Source organism: Papio anubis, chromosome 5 (assembly GCF_008728515.1).
Source record: "Papio anubis isolate 15944 chromosome 5, Panubis1.0, whole genome shotgun sequence".
NCBI lineage: Eukaryota > Metazoa > Chordata > Mammalia > Primates > Cercopithecidae > Papio > Papio anubis.
In genome coordinates this window covers 57,129,024-57,145,267 of record NC_044980.1, presented here as the reverse complement: position 1 = coordinate 57,145,267, position 16,244 = coordinate 57,129,024, and the positions used below count along the sequence as shown (strand labels likewise).

Below are 16,244 nucleotides of genomic sequence, written 5' to 3'. Positions count from 1 at the left end.
CTTGCTCACAAAGGCATTTATCTTTTAAATAAATTTTACTGCACTGTAAATATCTTAAAGGCTGGAGCTACATCATGTAAGTGGCGCCTTGGCATTCTCAAATTTAGCATTCATAATTTCAATTATTTGGAAATTTCCCCTAAGAACCACATCACGAAGTCTTAAGTTTACAAGGAGTAAGTCTGCAAGTCTCTGCTATGAGGGTGAGTGATCTATCTTACACTAACCAACCCATGTCAAACCAGCTATGCAGTTCTCCTTTGTTTAGAAAATATAATAATTCATCATGATGACCTTCTGAAGTATTGTAACTTGACTTCGCCTTGCCACACAGCATTCTTTTACCCTTATCATCCAAATACTTCATGTGTTGTTGAGCAGGAACACTGTTATTATTATGTTTTAGACACGTGGTCCAACTCTGTCTTATAGGCTAGTACAATCATATTTCACTACAGCCTCAAACTCCTAGGCTTAAGTAATCCTCCCGCCTCAGCCTCCCAAGCAACCAGGATGACGTACATACACCACCATGCCTAATTTTTTATTTTTTTTAGAGGTAGGATCTCACTATGTTGCCTAGACTGGTCTCAAACTCCTGGCCCCAAGGATCCTCCCACCTCAGCTTTCCAAAGTGCTGGGATTAGTCACCATGCACAGCCTAATGAGAACATTATTCATCATAAACCTTTCAGTTTTTAAAATTCGGCTAAGTTTTAGACATGACCATAATAACAATGCAATATAGTTTTGTTTTCTTCCACGCAGGTTTTTTTTTCCTGAGACAGAGTCTTGCTCTGTTGCCCAGGCTAGAGAGCAGTGGCGTGATCTCGGCTTACTGCAACCTCCACCTCCTAGGTTGAAGCGATTCTCCTGCCTTAGGCTCCCGAGTAGCTGGAATTACAGGCACCTGGCTAATTTTTGTATTTTTAGTACAGACGGGGTTTCACCATGTTGGTCAGGCTGGTCTTGAACTCCTGACCTCGTGATCCGCCCGCCTCAGCCTCCTAAAGTTCCAGGATTACAGGCATGAGCCACTGCACCTGGCCCCATGTGAAATTTTAATAGCTTACTAAATGGGGGGTTGTGTTCTTCCACATGAACTGTCAAGAGACTACTAATTCTGTCTTCTGTCTCCCACAATATTGTACATATCTCTTGTACACAGTAGGCATTCAATAACTGTTAAGTGACTGTTAGACAGAAGCAAAAACTTAAGATTAACCCCTAATATCCAGGCCGAGCATGGTCATATGCACCTGTGGTCCCAGCTAGTTCAGAGGCTGAGGTGGGAGGATTGCTTGAGCCTAGGAGGTCAAGGTTGTAGACACCTATGTTTGTGCCACTCGCTATGCAGCATATACTTTTGTGGGTTACACATCGTGATTTGGGGACATTATTAACATACTCACAACTGAATTATAATTGCTACCTGTACCTTAAATTTCCTTATTTTTAGAGACTTTGGATTTTAACTGCGGTTAATGTCCATTTTACTATATTTAGGTTTATACGTAAAGGCATACTGTTTTATAGAAAATGAATTCCTGGCCAGGCATAGTGGCTCATGCCTGTAATCCCAGCATTTTGGGAGGCGGAGGCGAGTGGATCATCTGAGGTCAGGAGTTGGAGACCTGGCCAACATGGCAAAACCCCATCTCTACTAAAAATACAAAAATTAGCTGGGCATGGTGGCACGTACCTGTAAACCCAGCTACTAGCGGGGCTGAACCTGGGAGGTGGAGGTTGCAGTGAGCCAAGATCGTGCCACTGCACTCCAGTCTGGGCAACAGAGCGAGACACTGTCTCAAAAAAACAGAAAACGAATTCCTGGCTGGGCACAGTGGCTCATGCCTGTAATCCCAGCACTTTGGGAGGCTGAGACAGATGGATCGCTTGACGCTAGGAGTTTGAGGCCAACCTGGGCAACATGACAAAACCCTGTCTCTACTAAAAATACAAAAATTAGCTGGACATGGTGGTGTATGTCTGTAATCCTAGCTACTCAGGAGACTAAGGAACAAGAACTGCTTGAAGCTAGGAGGCAAAGGTTGTAGTGAGCCAAGACAGAGACCCTCTCTCTCAAAAAAAAAAAAGGATTCCTTTTTGTGTCAAATCAAGCTCAATTTTGTTACTGCAAAACAATTTGCTCTCAACTGCTGATTTTGTAATTTGTCACCCCTCAAAAGAGCTTATTTTAACAAAGAGGAGGAAAGGGTATAACAATTGTTGAGACACACTGAGCTGCAGGTAGCCATTTTAAGTGTACCCTGTGCACTACACTTTGCTATAGCAACCAGCTCAACCATGAGCTTACTATTTTTTTTTTCCCTTTTGAGACAGTCTCTCTCTGTCGTCTAGGCTGGAGTGTAGTGGTGCAATCTCGGCTCACTGCAGCTTCCACCACCTGGGTTCAAGTGATTCTCCTGCCTCAGCCTCCTGAGTAGCTGGGATTACAGGCGTGCACCACCATGCCCGGCTAAGTTTTTTTATTTTTAGTAGAGATGGGGTTTCACCATGTTGCTGGTCTCAAACTCCCAATCTCAGGTGATGTGCCCGCCACAGCCTCCCAAAGTGCTGGGATTACAGGCATGAGCCTGACCCTTACATTTTTTTATGTAGGAAACTAATTTGGTACTTGAGGACCATCTTGGCATCTTCCTTTATTAATAAAAGGAAGATTTTCCATGCTTCGGATTACCAAAATAATAGGCACAGCTATATTAACTAGCAAAATTGCTTTTTATAGTAATGTCTTCCCATATATGCTACCTTCAATTAACTACACATCTTGTACCTCAACTGCGTTAGACAAGTCCCTACTATAGTCTCTATCTCCAGGTTCAGCTGCTCCATTCCAAAATAAAAAGTGCTAATCTGAATTTTTTCCAGGTATTTTTAGCTTTGACTAATCTCTCAAAAACCCTGCTTTTTGAAGTTTGGCACTATATCACTCCGAAATCCAGTAGGCATCTAAGAAGTCTCCCATTCTATTGTTCATTCACTTAACAGTTATTGAGCATCAATCATTATGTGTACTCTTTCAGACCATGCAGTAGGATGACAGGAATAAAAGCTACAATGTAGTGAATCTGAGAAAAATAAGTCAACAATTACAATTCAGTACAATGTGATAACTACTATATTGAAAGCAACTACAAGATGCTAATTAAGCATATACTTCTTTCTATATGGAGAAGAACTAGCCTCATACTACAAAAAAAAAAAAAAAAAACAAGCAAGAAGCTAACTCACACAAGCTCTCCAGCTTAAGGCCCTGGTTATCTCTACAATTACAATCTGTGGAGATTGCCTCAACTAAATATAAACTGTACCTGTAAGGCAACGTATTAGGAAAGTAAAATTTGATAAAGTTGAAATAGGAATTAAAACTTCTATAGACTGGTAGCCTTTAATAACAGGTAACTGTAACCAAGAATCTTCTAGACAATTGATTTTGAGACTCTCCCCAGCAAAAAAAGTAAGTCCTAGAAGTGCAGGGTTTGAGGTGAGGATAGAACAGAGGAAAAGGAAAAACAATTTCATAGACAGACTTGAGTAAGTAAACTGTCCATTTACTTAGTCCTCGTTAGAAATCAAGCAAAAGTGAAAAGGATTTGAAAACCAACCTTAAACTATCAAAAATAATTTCTCTTACACACAATATCCTCGGACGAACATAAGACTGGCTATTTAATTAAACCCAATGAGTTAAAAATGAAAAGGACACCATGTGGTCTGACGTAAACTTTGGTGTATATAAAAATCCTATGGGGAGCTTGTTAAAAATGCAAATCGCCAAGCCGTATCCTCAAAGTGAGGATTCCAAAGGTGTGGTTCAGAAACCTCTCAGTCTGTGTGTAACAGACTGAAAACGAATATTTTTGGCATGGAAGACAGCTCAAGGTTATACACTGCTCTTCCCACCCTCTTCCCTAGTCCATTCTCAAAGAAGAGGCTCTACACGGTGAGTCCAAGACAAAATAAGAGTCCTCAGGAACAAAAAGTTGGCCAATTTTTTGTGAAGGAATAAAGGCAACATAAAAAGACTAGGACAAGTATTTTCTTCTAGAACTCTCCCTTTACTTGGCTCCTTCCATTAGATCCCTTCCCTTCTACATGCTGCATACTCTTCATTGATTCCTTTCCACATAATAGGACTAGGCTATCTCCTTTTTTAAGAATGAAGCATCTCTAATCATGGACGGTGAAATAGAGACCAGCGCAGAAGTCAGCAGGAGGTCTGGGAAAAGCTGCTTAAGACCACATGCTAAATTCAGAAGTAAAAGGAACTCTGGAAGCTCCCAAGGAAAAGCCTGCTAATTTAGGGAAAAGCATGAGCAATATTTAAAGTACATTTAGAGGAGAAAAAGAAAGACAAAAGAAAAATCTTTCTACAAAACACTATGTCACCCTCTTCTTTTTTGGAGGGCAGCATGATTCAGAACCCACCTGAAATAGTTTCTTGAGCCCTATCATGTGACCATATAATAAGACTTAAAATTATATACCTTTAATTTCTCTACAATTACAAAAGGTAACAAAGAACACTGTTAAAAATATTTCAAAGCATGGGTAACACAGTGAGACTTCATCTCTACAAAAAATAAAAAAACCATCTGGCGTGTACCTGCAGTCCTAGCTACTCATGAGGCTGAGGTAGGAGGATGGTTTGAGCCAAGGAGGTCAAGCCTGTAATGAGCCATGATCATGCCACTGTGCTACACACTGGGTGACAGAACAAAACCCTGTCTCAAAACACACACACACACACACAAAACCAAAAACAGAACAAAACCCTGTCTCAAAACACACACACATACGAACCCAAAACCAAAAACAAAAGGTGCAAAAAACCTGATAAATGGCTGTCACCCCCTACTTACGTCAAACTCCTTCCTATATCTGCCCTACATCCTTCAATTACCCAGACGTAACAATTCTATTCCTAAATGTCAACTCTATGACCACCTAATTGTTCTCTTTACCACAGCTTCATTTAAGAGATGTATCATCTCATCTGAAGTACTTCCTTTACCTCAAACTGATCTCCTTACCTAAGACTGTATCCAAAAACCAATCCTCCTCACTGGCAACTAAGTGATCTTTTTATTCATATCACTGCCCAGCAGTGATACGAGAAATGAGTGAAATGAGAAGTCTTGCCCTGTCGCCCAGGCTGGAGTGCAGTGACACAGTCGCAGCTCATTGCAATGTCCACCTCCCGGGTTCAAGCGATCCTTCTGCCTCAGCCTCCTGAGTAGCCGGAACCACAGGCGCGTGCCACCACGCCTGGCTAATCTTTGTAGTTTTTAGTAGAGACAGGGTTTCACCATGTTGGCCAGGCTGATCTTGAACTCCTGACCTTGTGATCCACCTGCCTTGGCCTCCCAAAGTGCTGGGATTACAGGCGTGATTCACCACACCCGGCCGCATAATTTTCATAATCAAATTTAACTATGTGAAATCACTTACATCATAAAATAGTTTTCTATCAGCAGCAAGTCGTTTAGATGCCAGTGTCTTGGTAACATGATAGAAGGTAAGTAATGCTCTGTGCTGTCGAAGATCATCCTGGACTTTAACAGACTCTATAAGAGTGGGAATTAGTTCAGGCCACTGTCTGGGACAATCCAATCTAGCAACTTTTGCAATCAGCACTGCAATCTGAGTTGCAATCTAAAAGGAAAAAATGAGAAATAAACAAATGGAATAAAGGCAATAGATAAGGAATGCATTCTCGGTGAAAAATCACCTTGTTAATTATACATTTGACAAAAATGAATACAATTTCACTGAATGACTGCTTAAACAGTGGTTCTCAAAGTGTGGCCCATGGACCCCTGGTAGAGCTAGGACACTTTCTGGGACCTATGAGGTCCTCCTTTACCCAATTACCTGTCAGTGTGAAACAAAGTTTTCTTCATATAACGTCTACCATGTATCACAACAGAGTAAATGAAGAAGCAGATATGAAAACCTAGATGTCTTCCTTCAAATAGCCAGACCCTAAAAATGCATGCCAATGTCACCTTTCTCACTAAATTTTTATTGTTTAGGAAACAGCTACTATTGCTCATTTCCAAAACTGCTATGTTGACAAGTATGATATAATTTTTTACACTAATATTTTTAAGTTTCTCAGTTTTAATTTATAACACAGTAAATATCAACAGATATAACTCCTTTATGTCTTCCATTTTAGCAGTATATATGAGATCCTGTGACCACAAAGTTTAAGAATCCTGACCTAAAAGTAGAAAGAAACATCAAATATTGGGCATTTAAATAATGATATTTCTACACACCATTGTTTCCCAAATGCTAGCTGAAAGAACAATTAGGCAGTTGTTCATCGCTCAGTAACACAAACCCCTCCCTAATCACCTCCTGCCCCATTAAAGGTAACTCTGTTTTTCTCCATTATCCTTTAGCTCCTTTGTAAAGAAAGAGCAAAGAACTGAGATCATTTAAACAGGTCAAAATAAAATTGTATTGGAAATATTGCCAAATACAATTGTGCTTTAATAGCTCAATTTAAAATAGCAAGCATAACCAAGTATTATCTGGAAAAAACTTAAGAATTATTGTATCTATAGGCAAAATTTATTTTATTCTCAGAAGAAAAACCTCAATATATAAAAAAAAGATAAAACTGTACATAATTTACTATCTAGCTGCCACAGAAGAGTAGGAATTGAAAATGTGATGGATGCAACCAATAGGAAAAAACCTAAAGCCATTCTGTAGTTTTTTTTAAAAAAAGTGGTGGGGGCCGGCCAGGCACAGTGGTTCACGCCTATATTCCCAGCACTTTGGGTGGTCGAGGCAGATGGATCACGAGGTCAGATCGAGACCATCCTGGCTAACACGATGAAACCCCATCTCCACTAAAAATACAAAAAATTAGCCAGGCATGGTGGTAAGCGCCTGTAGTCCCAGCTACTCCGGAGGCTCAGGCAGGACAAATGCGTGAACCCGGGAGGTGGAGCTTGCAGTGACCTGAGATTGCGCCACTGCACTCCAGCCTGGGCAACAGAACAAGACTCTGTCTAAAAAAATAAAAAAATAAGCGGGGGAAGATAATCTAAAAATTACAATCATTAAAATTAATTCTTGTGCAGTAAGACTACAAATATAGTCATGTATCACTTAACAACAGAGATATATTCTGAGAAATGTGTCATTAGGCAATGCTGTGGTTGTGTGAATATCACAGAATGTATAATAATCGTATGTGCTATACTTTTGTAAGACTAGCAGCAGCGCAATAGGTTTGTTTACACCAACATCACCACCAATTAATGAGTAATACATTGCACTACAGTATTAGGACAGCTATGATGTCAATGGGTGAGAAGAACTTTTCAGTTCCATTATAATCCTATGGGACCACGATTATATATGCAGTCCACTGTTGCCCAAAACAACAGTAGGCATCACATGACTATATAGAGAGATTTGCTTTAAATACAGGCTCATAAAATGAGAAAGTTGGAAAGTATACAAATATACCTTAAAATGACTTCTGGGCTTTAAATAATTGATAACCAAATCTAATCAAAACTACTCAAAGCTACAAATAGATCTCAAAATGTAAAAAAAAGTAAAAACATCACAAATGAAAATAGTGTAATAGTGATATTTTTATTTATTTTTCATTTTAATGCCAGAATATAAAATTAGTTTGGAAAAGCAGAAGAAATTAAAAGAAAAATTAGCATTCATTTTTCTCACTAACCTGGTTTATTGGTTCATTGAAGTTGGTGATGAGCCCTGCACGCAGAGTAGTTTTCTCCTCCTCTGACAGAGCACTGTAAAAAAAAAAATATTGATTATGCAAAAGAATGCCACCTAATAAAAAAATGTAGGTAAGCACTACTGTAAATTTTAATAATAAAAAGTCTTTCAAACATGTGTCTCTGATTGGTTTTTGTAAATAAAAAGGATTATTTCCATTACTTGTACATCAGCACTACTATGAACTTTAACAATAAAAAGTCTTCTAAACAACTGTCCCTGATTGGTTCTGGGAAATGAACAAGATTATTTCTATTACTCGTACAATGACACATCAGGTAAGTCGGAAGCATAAAATTCCTTCACGACTGAATAAATGGGAAGCACCACACAGTAAGCAAGAGTAAATAAGACAAATCCAGGTAATTAATATATTTGATGTTCACTTTTATTGATGTAAAAACAGTAGCCTACAAAAAAAAATAGATGGCTAAAAAAAATCTATACAAGTAAATATTGCCATTTCATTGGCTTCTTTCATAAAATCTGTGTGAGATTATTCTATGGGGCAAGAGATTCAGAATCAGAGAATATTTGGGACGGGCGACTTATGAGAAATCAACTAGCTTAAACCTTTCATTTTAAACATCTCCAAAAAGAATAAACACAATACTAATAATTTTGACTGCATATGAGAAAGGAAAACAGAAAGGTACTGGACAGGAAAAGGAGAACACTACTATGTAAGACTGAATACATATGTATGAATGTGTTGTTAATTTTAAAATGAAGGCCAGGCACAGTGGCTCAGGCCTGTAATACCAGCACTTTGGGGAGGCCAATGCAGAAGGATGGCTCGAGCCCAAGAGGTCAAGGCTGCAGTGAGAGATGATTGCACCACTGCACTCCAGCCTGGGCAACAGAACAAGACCTTGTCTCTTAAATATTTTTTTGAATAGTAAATGTACATTAGATTTTAATGCCTCATTTTAAGATTTTCCATTCTGGGTATCAGAATTAAATTAATTAAATTAAATTAAATTAAAGCACACAACAACAATAGCATTAAAAACAGGAGGGATTAGACAGAATTAACATATTACTACAAGGTTCTGGCATTAACTAGAAAAAGTGAAGCGCCAGCCATGGTGGCTCATGCCTGTAATCCCAATCCTATGGGAAGCTGCGATAGAAGAATTGCTTGGGGCCAGGAGTTCAAGATAAGCCTGGGCAACATAGCAAGATCTCATTTCTACAAAAAATTAAAACTAAAAAAAAATTAGCAGAACATGGCGGTATACACCTGTAGTCTGAGGTACTCAGGAGGCTGAGATAGGAGGCTTTCTTGAGCCCAGGAGGAGGAGGCTGCAGTGAGTTATGATTGTGCCACTGCATTCCAGCCTGGGCAACAAAGTAAGACCCTGTCTCAAAAAAAAAAAAAGTAAGGTACTAATACAAGGATATCAAGGGTCCATGTTACAATCACTTAAATAATGAAAACATACTAAACGTTTTAGAGTAAAACTGAGTAATAAAAACTGTCTTGAATACAGTTGTCCTCCTTTATTCATAGTTTCACTTTCCATGGTTTCAGTAATCTACCATCAATGAAGTAGATTCAATGAATGGAATGGAAAATTCATAGGTTTTGAATAGCATAGCATCCTGAATAGCATGATGAAATCTCATGCTGTCCTGCCCTGTCTGGCCTGGGACATAAATTATTCCTTTGTCAAGCACACCCATGCTGTACATGCTACTTGCCCACTAGACATTTAGTAGCTACTTTGTTATCAGACTGAAAAAAAAAAAAACATACTAAATACAGGACTTAGGACTATCTGCAGTTTCAGGCATCCAGTGGGAGTCTTGGAACCTATCACCTACAGATAAGGAGGAACTACTGTAATCCAAAGGAAAGCAAGAAACAAAAAAAGGGAACAGATATCAAGACATACAGAAAACAAAGTGTGAGGCTGGACACAGTAGCTTACGCCTGTAAGCCCTGCACTCTGGAAGGCCGAGGCAGGAAGATCACTTGAGGCCAGGAGTTCAAGACCAGCCTGGACAACACAGTGAAACCCTGTCTCTACTAAAAACACAAAATTTAGCTGGGCATGGTGGCGCATGCTTGTAATCCCAGCTACTCGGGAAGCTGAGGCATGAGAACTGCTTGAACCTGGGAGGCAGAGGCTGCAGTGAGCTGAGATGGTGTCGCTGTATTCCAGCCTGGACAACAGAACAAGACTCTGTCTCAAAAAAAGAAAAGAAAAAGAAAAAGAACAAAGTGTGGGCAGATTTAATCCCAATATATTAGTAATTACATTAAGTATAAATGGGCATAATACTAAAATTAAAAGACATTTATGATAAAATTGTATGAAAAAACAAATCCAAAGCCGAGCATGGTGGCTCATGCCTATAATCCCAGCACTTTGGGAGGCCAAGAGACTGGGACTGCTTGAGCTCAGGAGTTTGAGACCAGCCTGATCAATCTGGTGAAACCCTGTCTCTACCAAAAATACAAAAATTAGCCAGGCATGGTGGCATGCACCTGTGGTCCCAGCTACTCCAGAGGCTAAAGTGGGAGGATCACCGGAGCCTGTGAAGTCAAGGTTGCAGTGAGCCATGATGGCACCACTGCACTCCAGTCTAGGTGACAGAGCAAGACCCTGTCTCAAAAAAAAAAAAAAGAGAGAGAGAAAAAAGAAAGGGTACAATCACGATGCAATGGAGAAAGAACACATGTCCCTACTTCACATGAGCACCTTGTACAAAAATAAACTCCAGATAGATCATACAACTAAAATAGAAAAGGAAAACAAAGCTTTCAGTAGAAAACAGTATTTTCATGACCACCGGCTGAGCAAAAAATTCATAAATAGGCTGGGAGCACTGGCTCACACCTGTAAATTCCAGCATTTCGGAAGGCCAAGGTGGGAGGGTCACTTCAGTCAGGAGTTCAAGACTAGCCTGGGCAACCCGGCAAGACCCCATCTCTACAAAAAATGTTTTAAAATTAGGCACCGGTGGCACACACCTGTAGTCACAGCTACTCAGGAGGCTGAGGCAGGAGGACTGCTTGAGCCCAGGAGTTAGAGGTTACACTGAGCTATGATTGCATCACTGCACTCTGGCCTGGGCAACAGAATAAGACCCTGTCTTCTTAAAAAAAAAAATTACAAAAAAAACTACAACCCAAAAGGAATAATCATAGAAAGGTAATTAAAGTAAACTTCATTAAAATTAAGGGCTTCTGAAGTCACAAAGTTGATTTTTTTTTTTTTTTTTTTTTTTTGCAGACAGAGTCTCACTCTGTTGACCAGGCTGGAAAACAGTGGCATGATCTCAGCTCACTGCAACCTCCACCTCCCAGGTTGGAGAGATTCTGCTGCCTCAGCCTGTTCAGTAGCTGGGACCACAGATGTGCGCCACTATGTCCAGCTAGTTTTTGTATTTTTAGTAGACATGGAGTTTCATCATGTCGGCCAGGTTGGTCTCGAACTCCTGACCTCAGGTGACCTGCCCGCCTAGGCCTCCCAAAGTGCTGGGATTACAGGCGTGAGCCGCTGCACCTAGCCTAGGAGAAGATATTTGTAATACATACATTTGACAAAGGACTTGTATCCAAAATAAAACTCCCATAAATCAATAAGATAATCCAATTTTTTAAACATTCAAATAACAGACCCTTCACAATAGAGGATATCCCAATGACCAACAAGTACATTTAAAAAGTAGTGATCATTAAAGACAATGCAAACTAAAATTACCAAGCCCACCAGAAAGACTAAAATGAAAGATCAGACCAAGTGCGGATAAGAATGCAGAGCAAATACTAACACTCGTATGTTGCTGTGGCAGTGCAATCTGATAACAACCAGCCTAGAAAATTAACAGTATCTACTAAAGTTGAACACACAACTGACTATAAATGGTAATAAAATGCACATGTCTGTAAAAGTTTCTAGAATGCTATAAGTGTTCTATCTAGTTCCAAGTGGCAGTTACACAGGTGTCTTTGCATTATAAACATTCAAACTACACCCTTTACTTGTGCACTGTTTAAAGTATGTTATATATTACACTTCAAAGAAAGTATTTTAAAATCTTAATGACTTACTCAAAGTTAATAAATGAGAAAACAAGATTAACATAAACATTCAGGTCATTAAAAATATCTCTCTAATCCTTTTATGATTGTGCTATACTTTCCAACTTTAATAGTTTCCTTCTACTATCAAACCCGACATAATGTGTTCTCCTACAATATTTTGCTTTACACTTGTAATTGAACTTTTCTTCTATGCCAAGGAGCCAGGTTCATCAGTTTGCATAACTCTAACTACAATAAAAGTGTATAATGGGCCAGGCGTGGTGGCTCACGCCTGTAATCCCAGCACTTTCGGAGGCTGAGGCGGGTGGATCACGAGGTCAGGAGATCGAGATCATCCTGGCTAACACAGTGAAACTCCGTCTCTACTAAAAATACAAAAAATTAGCCAGGTGTGGTGGCGGGCGCCTGTAGTCCCAGCTACTCAGGAGGCTGAGGCAGGAGAATGGCGTGAACCCAGGAGGCGAAGCTTGCAGTGAGCCGAGATTGTGCCACTGCACTCCAACCTGGGCGACAGAGTGAGACTCCATCTCAACAACAACAACAAAAAAAAGTGTATAATGACTAGCTATCAAAATAGATCATGCAAAAATATACACAGATGCTCCTGACTTACGATGGGGTTACCTCCTGATAAACCCACAGTAAATAAAAAATATTGTAAGTCAAAGATTTATTTTATATCTAACCTACTGAACATCATATCTTAGCCTAACCTACCTCAAACATGCTCAGAACACTTACATTAGCCTACGGCCGGGCAAAAGCATCCAACACAAAGCCTATTTTATAATAAAGTAGTAAATATCTCATGTTAATTTATTAACACTATACTGAAAATGAAAAATACTGTACTGAAAGTGAAAAACAGAATGGTTGTATGGGCACTTGAAGTACAGTTTCTACTGAATACATACATACTGCTTTTGCATCATAGTGAAGTAAAAAAAAAAAAAAATCATTAAATCAAACCACCGTAAGTCAGGGATTGTATATATATTAAAGAAATAAGCCATTAACCTGAAGAAAATTCACATCTTTAACAATTCTCTAATAATAATTTACATTCCACCTTTAATTTTATGCATGTTATCATTAGATGAATTCAAAGTATGTTCCAAGCAGAAATTGGATAGTATTTAATTAATTAGGACCCAGATAAATTGCAATGTATATGGTAACGGTAACAAGCTTGTTAGTTAATTCTCATTCTGTGAAAACAGTTAAGAGTAGGATCTATACAAAATGAAACAGGTAAGTACAGAAACAAGCATATTTTTAAAAAGTCTCAAGTTTATAAGTTCAATTACTAATCTGCCACCCATGCTCCCCCTTTCTAAATACATTCATCTTCTTTTCAGCTTTTATCTCAATATATACTAAAAGAGACAGCTTGGGATTTAACTATCAAATACTGCATAAATTCTCTCATAACTTTTTAAATTTAAGCAAAAGTCCAGGTTCTAATTCATTATGTAAAAGTGAAGCCTGAAATATTTAATAATTTACTTTACCTTCAAAATAATCATTTTTATATATATATATTTCTAAGTATGTTCATATATATATACACACACACACCTCTCTCTCTCTCTCTCTCTCTCTCTCCATCTGTCTGTCTTTTGAGATATAGTCTCACTCTGTCGCCCAGGCTGGAGTGCAGTGGCACGTTCTTGGCTCACTGCAACCTCTACCTCCTGGGTTCCAGTGATTCTCCTGTGTCACCCCCCCGAGCAACTGGGATTACAGGCATCCACCACCACACCTGGCTAATTTTTGTATTTTTAGTAGGGGTGGGGTTTCACCATGTTGGCCAGGCTAGTCTCAAACTCGTGACCTCAAGTGATCTGCCCACCTCGACCTCCTAAAGTGGTGGGATTACAGGAGTGAGCCACTGTGACCAGCCAAGACAATCATTTATAACTATATCCTTTATATAACCAGTAAAACAAAATGAATCTTAAGAGACATGCAAAATTTAATTGGACAAAGCAGTAGAAAAGTGCTGCTGGGCCACTGCCTATAAACCAATAATGCACACTTTCTCATCACCTCCTACCAAATTTCTCCCCGAAATTATGAATTAATCCTATCTAAAGAAATAATCCGGCCGGGCACAGTGGCACACGCCTGTAATCCCAGCACTTTGGGAGGTCGAGGCAGGCGGATCACAAGGTCAGGAGATCGAGACCATCCTGGCTAACATGGGGAAACTTCGGTGCTACTAAAAATATAAAAAATTAGCCAGGTGCTGTGGCAGGCACCTATAGCCCCAGCTACTCGGAAGGCTGAGGCAGGAGAATGGTGTGAACCCGGGAGGCGGACCTTGCAGTGAGCCGAGATCGCACCATTGCACTCTAACCTGGGTGACAGAGCAAGACTCTGTCTCAAAAAAAAAAAAAGAAGACATGTTTGCTTTAAATCTTAATATAGTATCCTAAGCGCAGCCTGAAAATATTCTTCTTGTTCCCAATATTATTCAAGGACATGTTTTATATGCATTTTGAAGTATTCAGACTGAGAAAAGCCTTATGGCTTTAAGAATTTACAGAGCTATAGTGCCATCTACTGGAAAACACAGATTATGATGCTTCTTAGGCAAAATTCAGTACCGTATTTTATATCAAACAAATCCCAGAGTCATGTCTACAATGATTTTCCACTGATTATATAACATGTAAAATTAACTACTAAGAGAAATCTGTTAACAAGGTACATAAAACAGTTATAACTGAATACTAATGTGATTACAAATGTATACTAATCCATTCCCACCACAGAGAAAGAATGCATAAGACCCAGAAATTACACCCAGCTGGTTCAGAGTTGACCCGGGATTTCCTTCTGAATGGCTTTTTTCCCCAAATCCTAACCTTACATTTCTGTTTCTTTTTTCTTGAGATGGGATCTCTCCATGTTGCCCAGGCTGGTCTCAAACTCCTGGGCTCAAGCAATCCTCCTGCCTCAGCCTTTTAACATGCGTAGGACTAAAAATAAGGGCTTTTGTTCAACATGACTCACTCAGCATGATCCTTGCAAGCAGAGGGCCAACATGACACACTCACACACACACACCCAAAACCATGAAGAAAACAATAATATAGCTGTTGATTTGTCATTAACTAAATAGAACATTTATTCAGTAAACACTTTTTTGGCATTTTTTAAAATATCAAACACTTCACAAATCATCCTTGCACAGAGACCATGCTAATCTCTATATTGCTCCAATTTTAGTTATATGTGCTGCAGAAGTGCTAACACATTTTTTTACATAAACAAGTACATTCTTACACCTTCCTGAATTTGGGAAGGATTACACCCAAGGAATAGAGGAAGTGATCGAACTTACTGAGGTGCTACACGTCTCCAGTAGCGATCAATTCCATGTTTAAAATACAGTACAGCAAGCCACCTTACATTTATATCCAAAGTGTGGTTTGTGAAAATATTCTATAAATAAAAAACATAATATTAGAATTAACATGGAATAAGTAAAAAGTATAATTAATGTACCCACAATAAAGTATGAACAGGTCTTTTTTTTTGAGACAGAGTTTGGCTCTTGTCTCCCAGGCTGGAGTGCAATGACACGATCTTGGCTCACTGCAACCTCCGCCTCCCAGTTTCAAGCAATTCTCCTGCCTCCGCCTCCCAAGTAGCTGGGGTTACAGGTGCCTGCCACCAAGCCCAGCTGATACTTTGTATTTTTTTTTTTTTTTGTAAAGACAGGGTTTCACCATGTTGGCCAGGATAGTCTCAACCTCCTGACCTCAGGTGATCCACTCGCCTGGGCCTCCCAAAGTGCTGGGATTATAGGCATGAACCACCACGCCTGGCCTGGACAGATCTTTTAATTAAATTTGTTTACATTCTATCACTACATATATCATATCCACATTTATGAAGTACATACAGTTCTACAATTAATGTAAGAAAGTATACCTGCTCAGTTGTATGTTAACTGTTTAAGCTGAGTAACAGACATGCAGAGAGTAATTGTACTATTGTGCTTTTAGGTGTGTTTGAAAATTCCGCTAGTAAAAAAATTAAATTCAGAAAAAGCAAACCTAACTATTTTTCAAATGAAAACCATAGCCCCACACATATTCAATAAAATATATAACTTCCAAATTAGAAAAAGTAGGCCCACTACAGCACAGATTCAAAGATTCTAAGCAATCAAGGCCCCAGGGTTGTTAATACATGCTATGAAATAAAACTATTTCATAGTATCCTCCTTATCAAAACAATTATGCTTGTAAATAAGCTTGATAAAGCTGTGCATGGTGGCTCACACCTGTAATTCCAGCACTTTGGGAGGTTGAGGCAGGCGAATCACAAGGTCACGAGATCGAGACCATCCTGGCCAACATGGTGAAACCCCAAT

The 16,244-nt window shown here is 39.2% G+C and overlaps 1 protein-coding gene and 1 pseudogene across 5 annotated transcripts in view; both read right to left on the bottom strand.

Annotated features, from left to right (window-relative positions):
• Positions 1 to 16,244, bottom strand: part of IPO11 (importin 11) — a 228,075-nt gene that overhangs the window by 181,630 nt on the left and 30,201 nt on the right. For all 5 annotated transcript variants that reach the window (XM_021939382.2, XM_021939383.2, XM_021939384.2 and 2 more), the window contains exons 3-5: positions 15,207 to 15,307; positions 7,742 to 7,814; positions 5,476 to 5,679 (exon numbers count right to left, since the gene is read on the bottom strand). In XM_021939382.2, coding sequence (XP_021795074.1) covers positions 5,476 to 5,679; positions 7,742 to 7,814; positions 15,207 to 15,307 — 378 coding nt within the window. The remainder of the gene's footprint in view (positions 1 to 5,475; positions 5,680 to 7,741; positions 7,815 to 15,206; positions 15,308 to 16,244) is intronic.
• Positions 15,020 to 15,118, bottom strand: LOC116275104 (annotated as a pseudogene).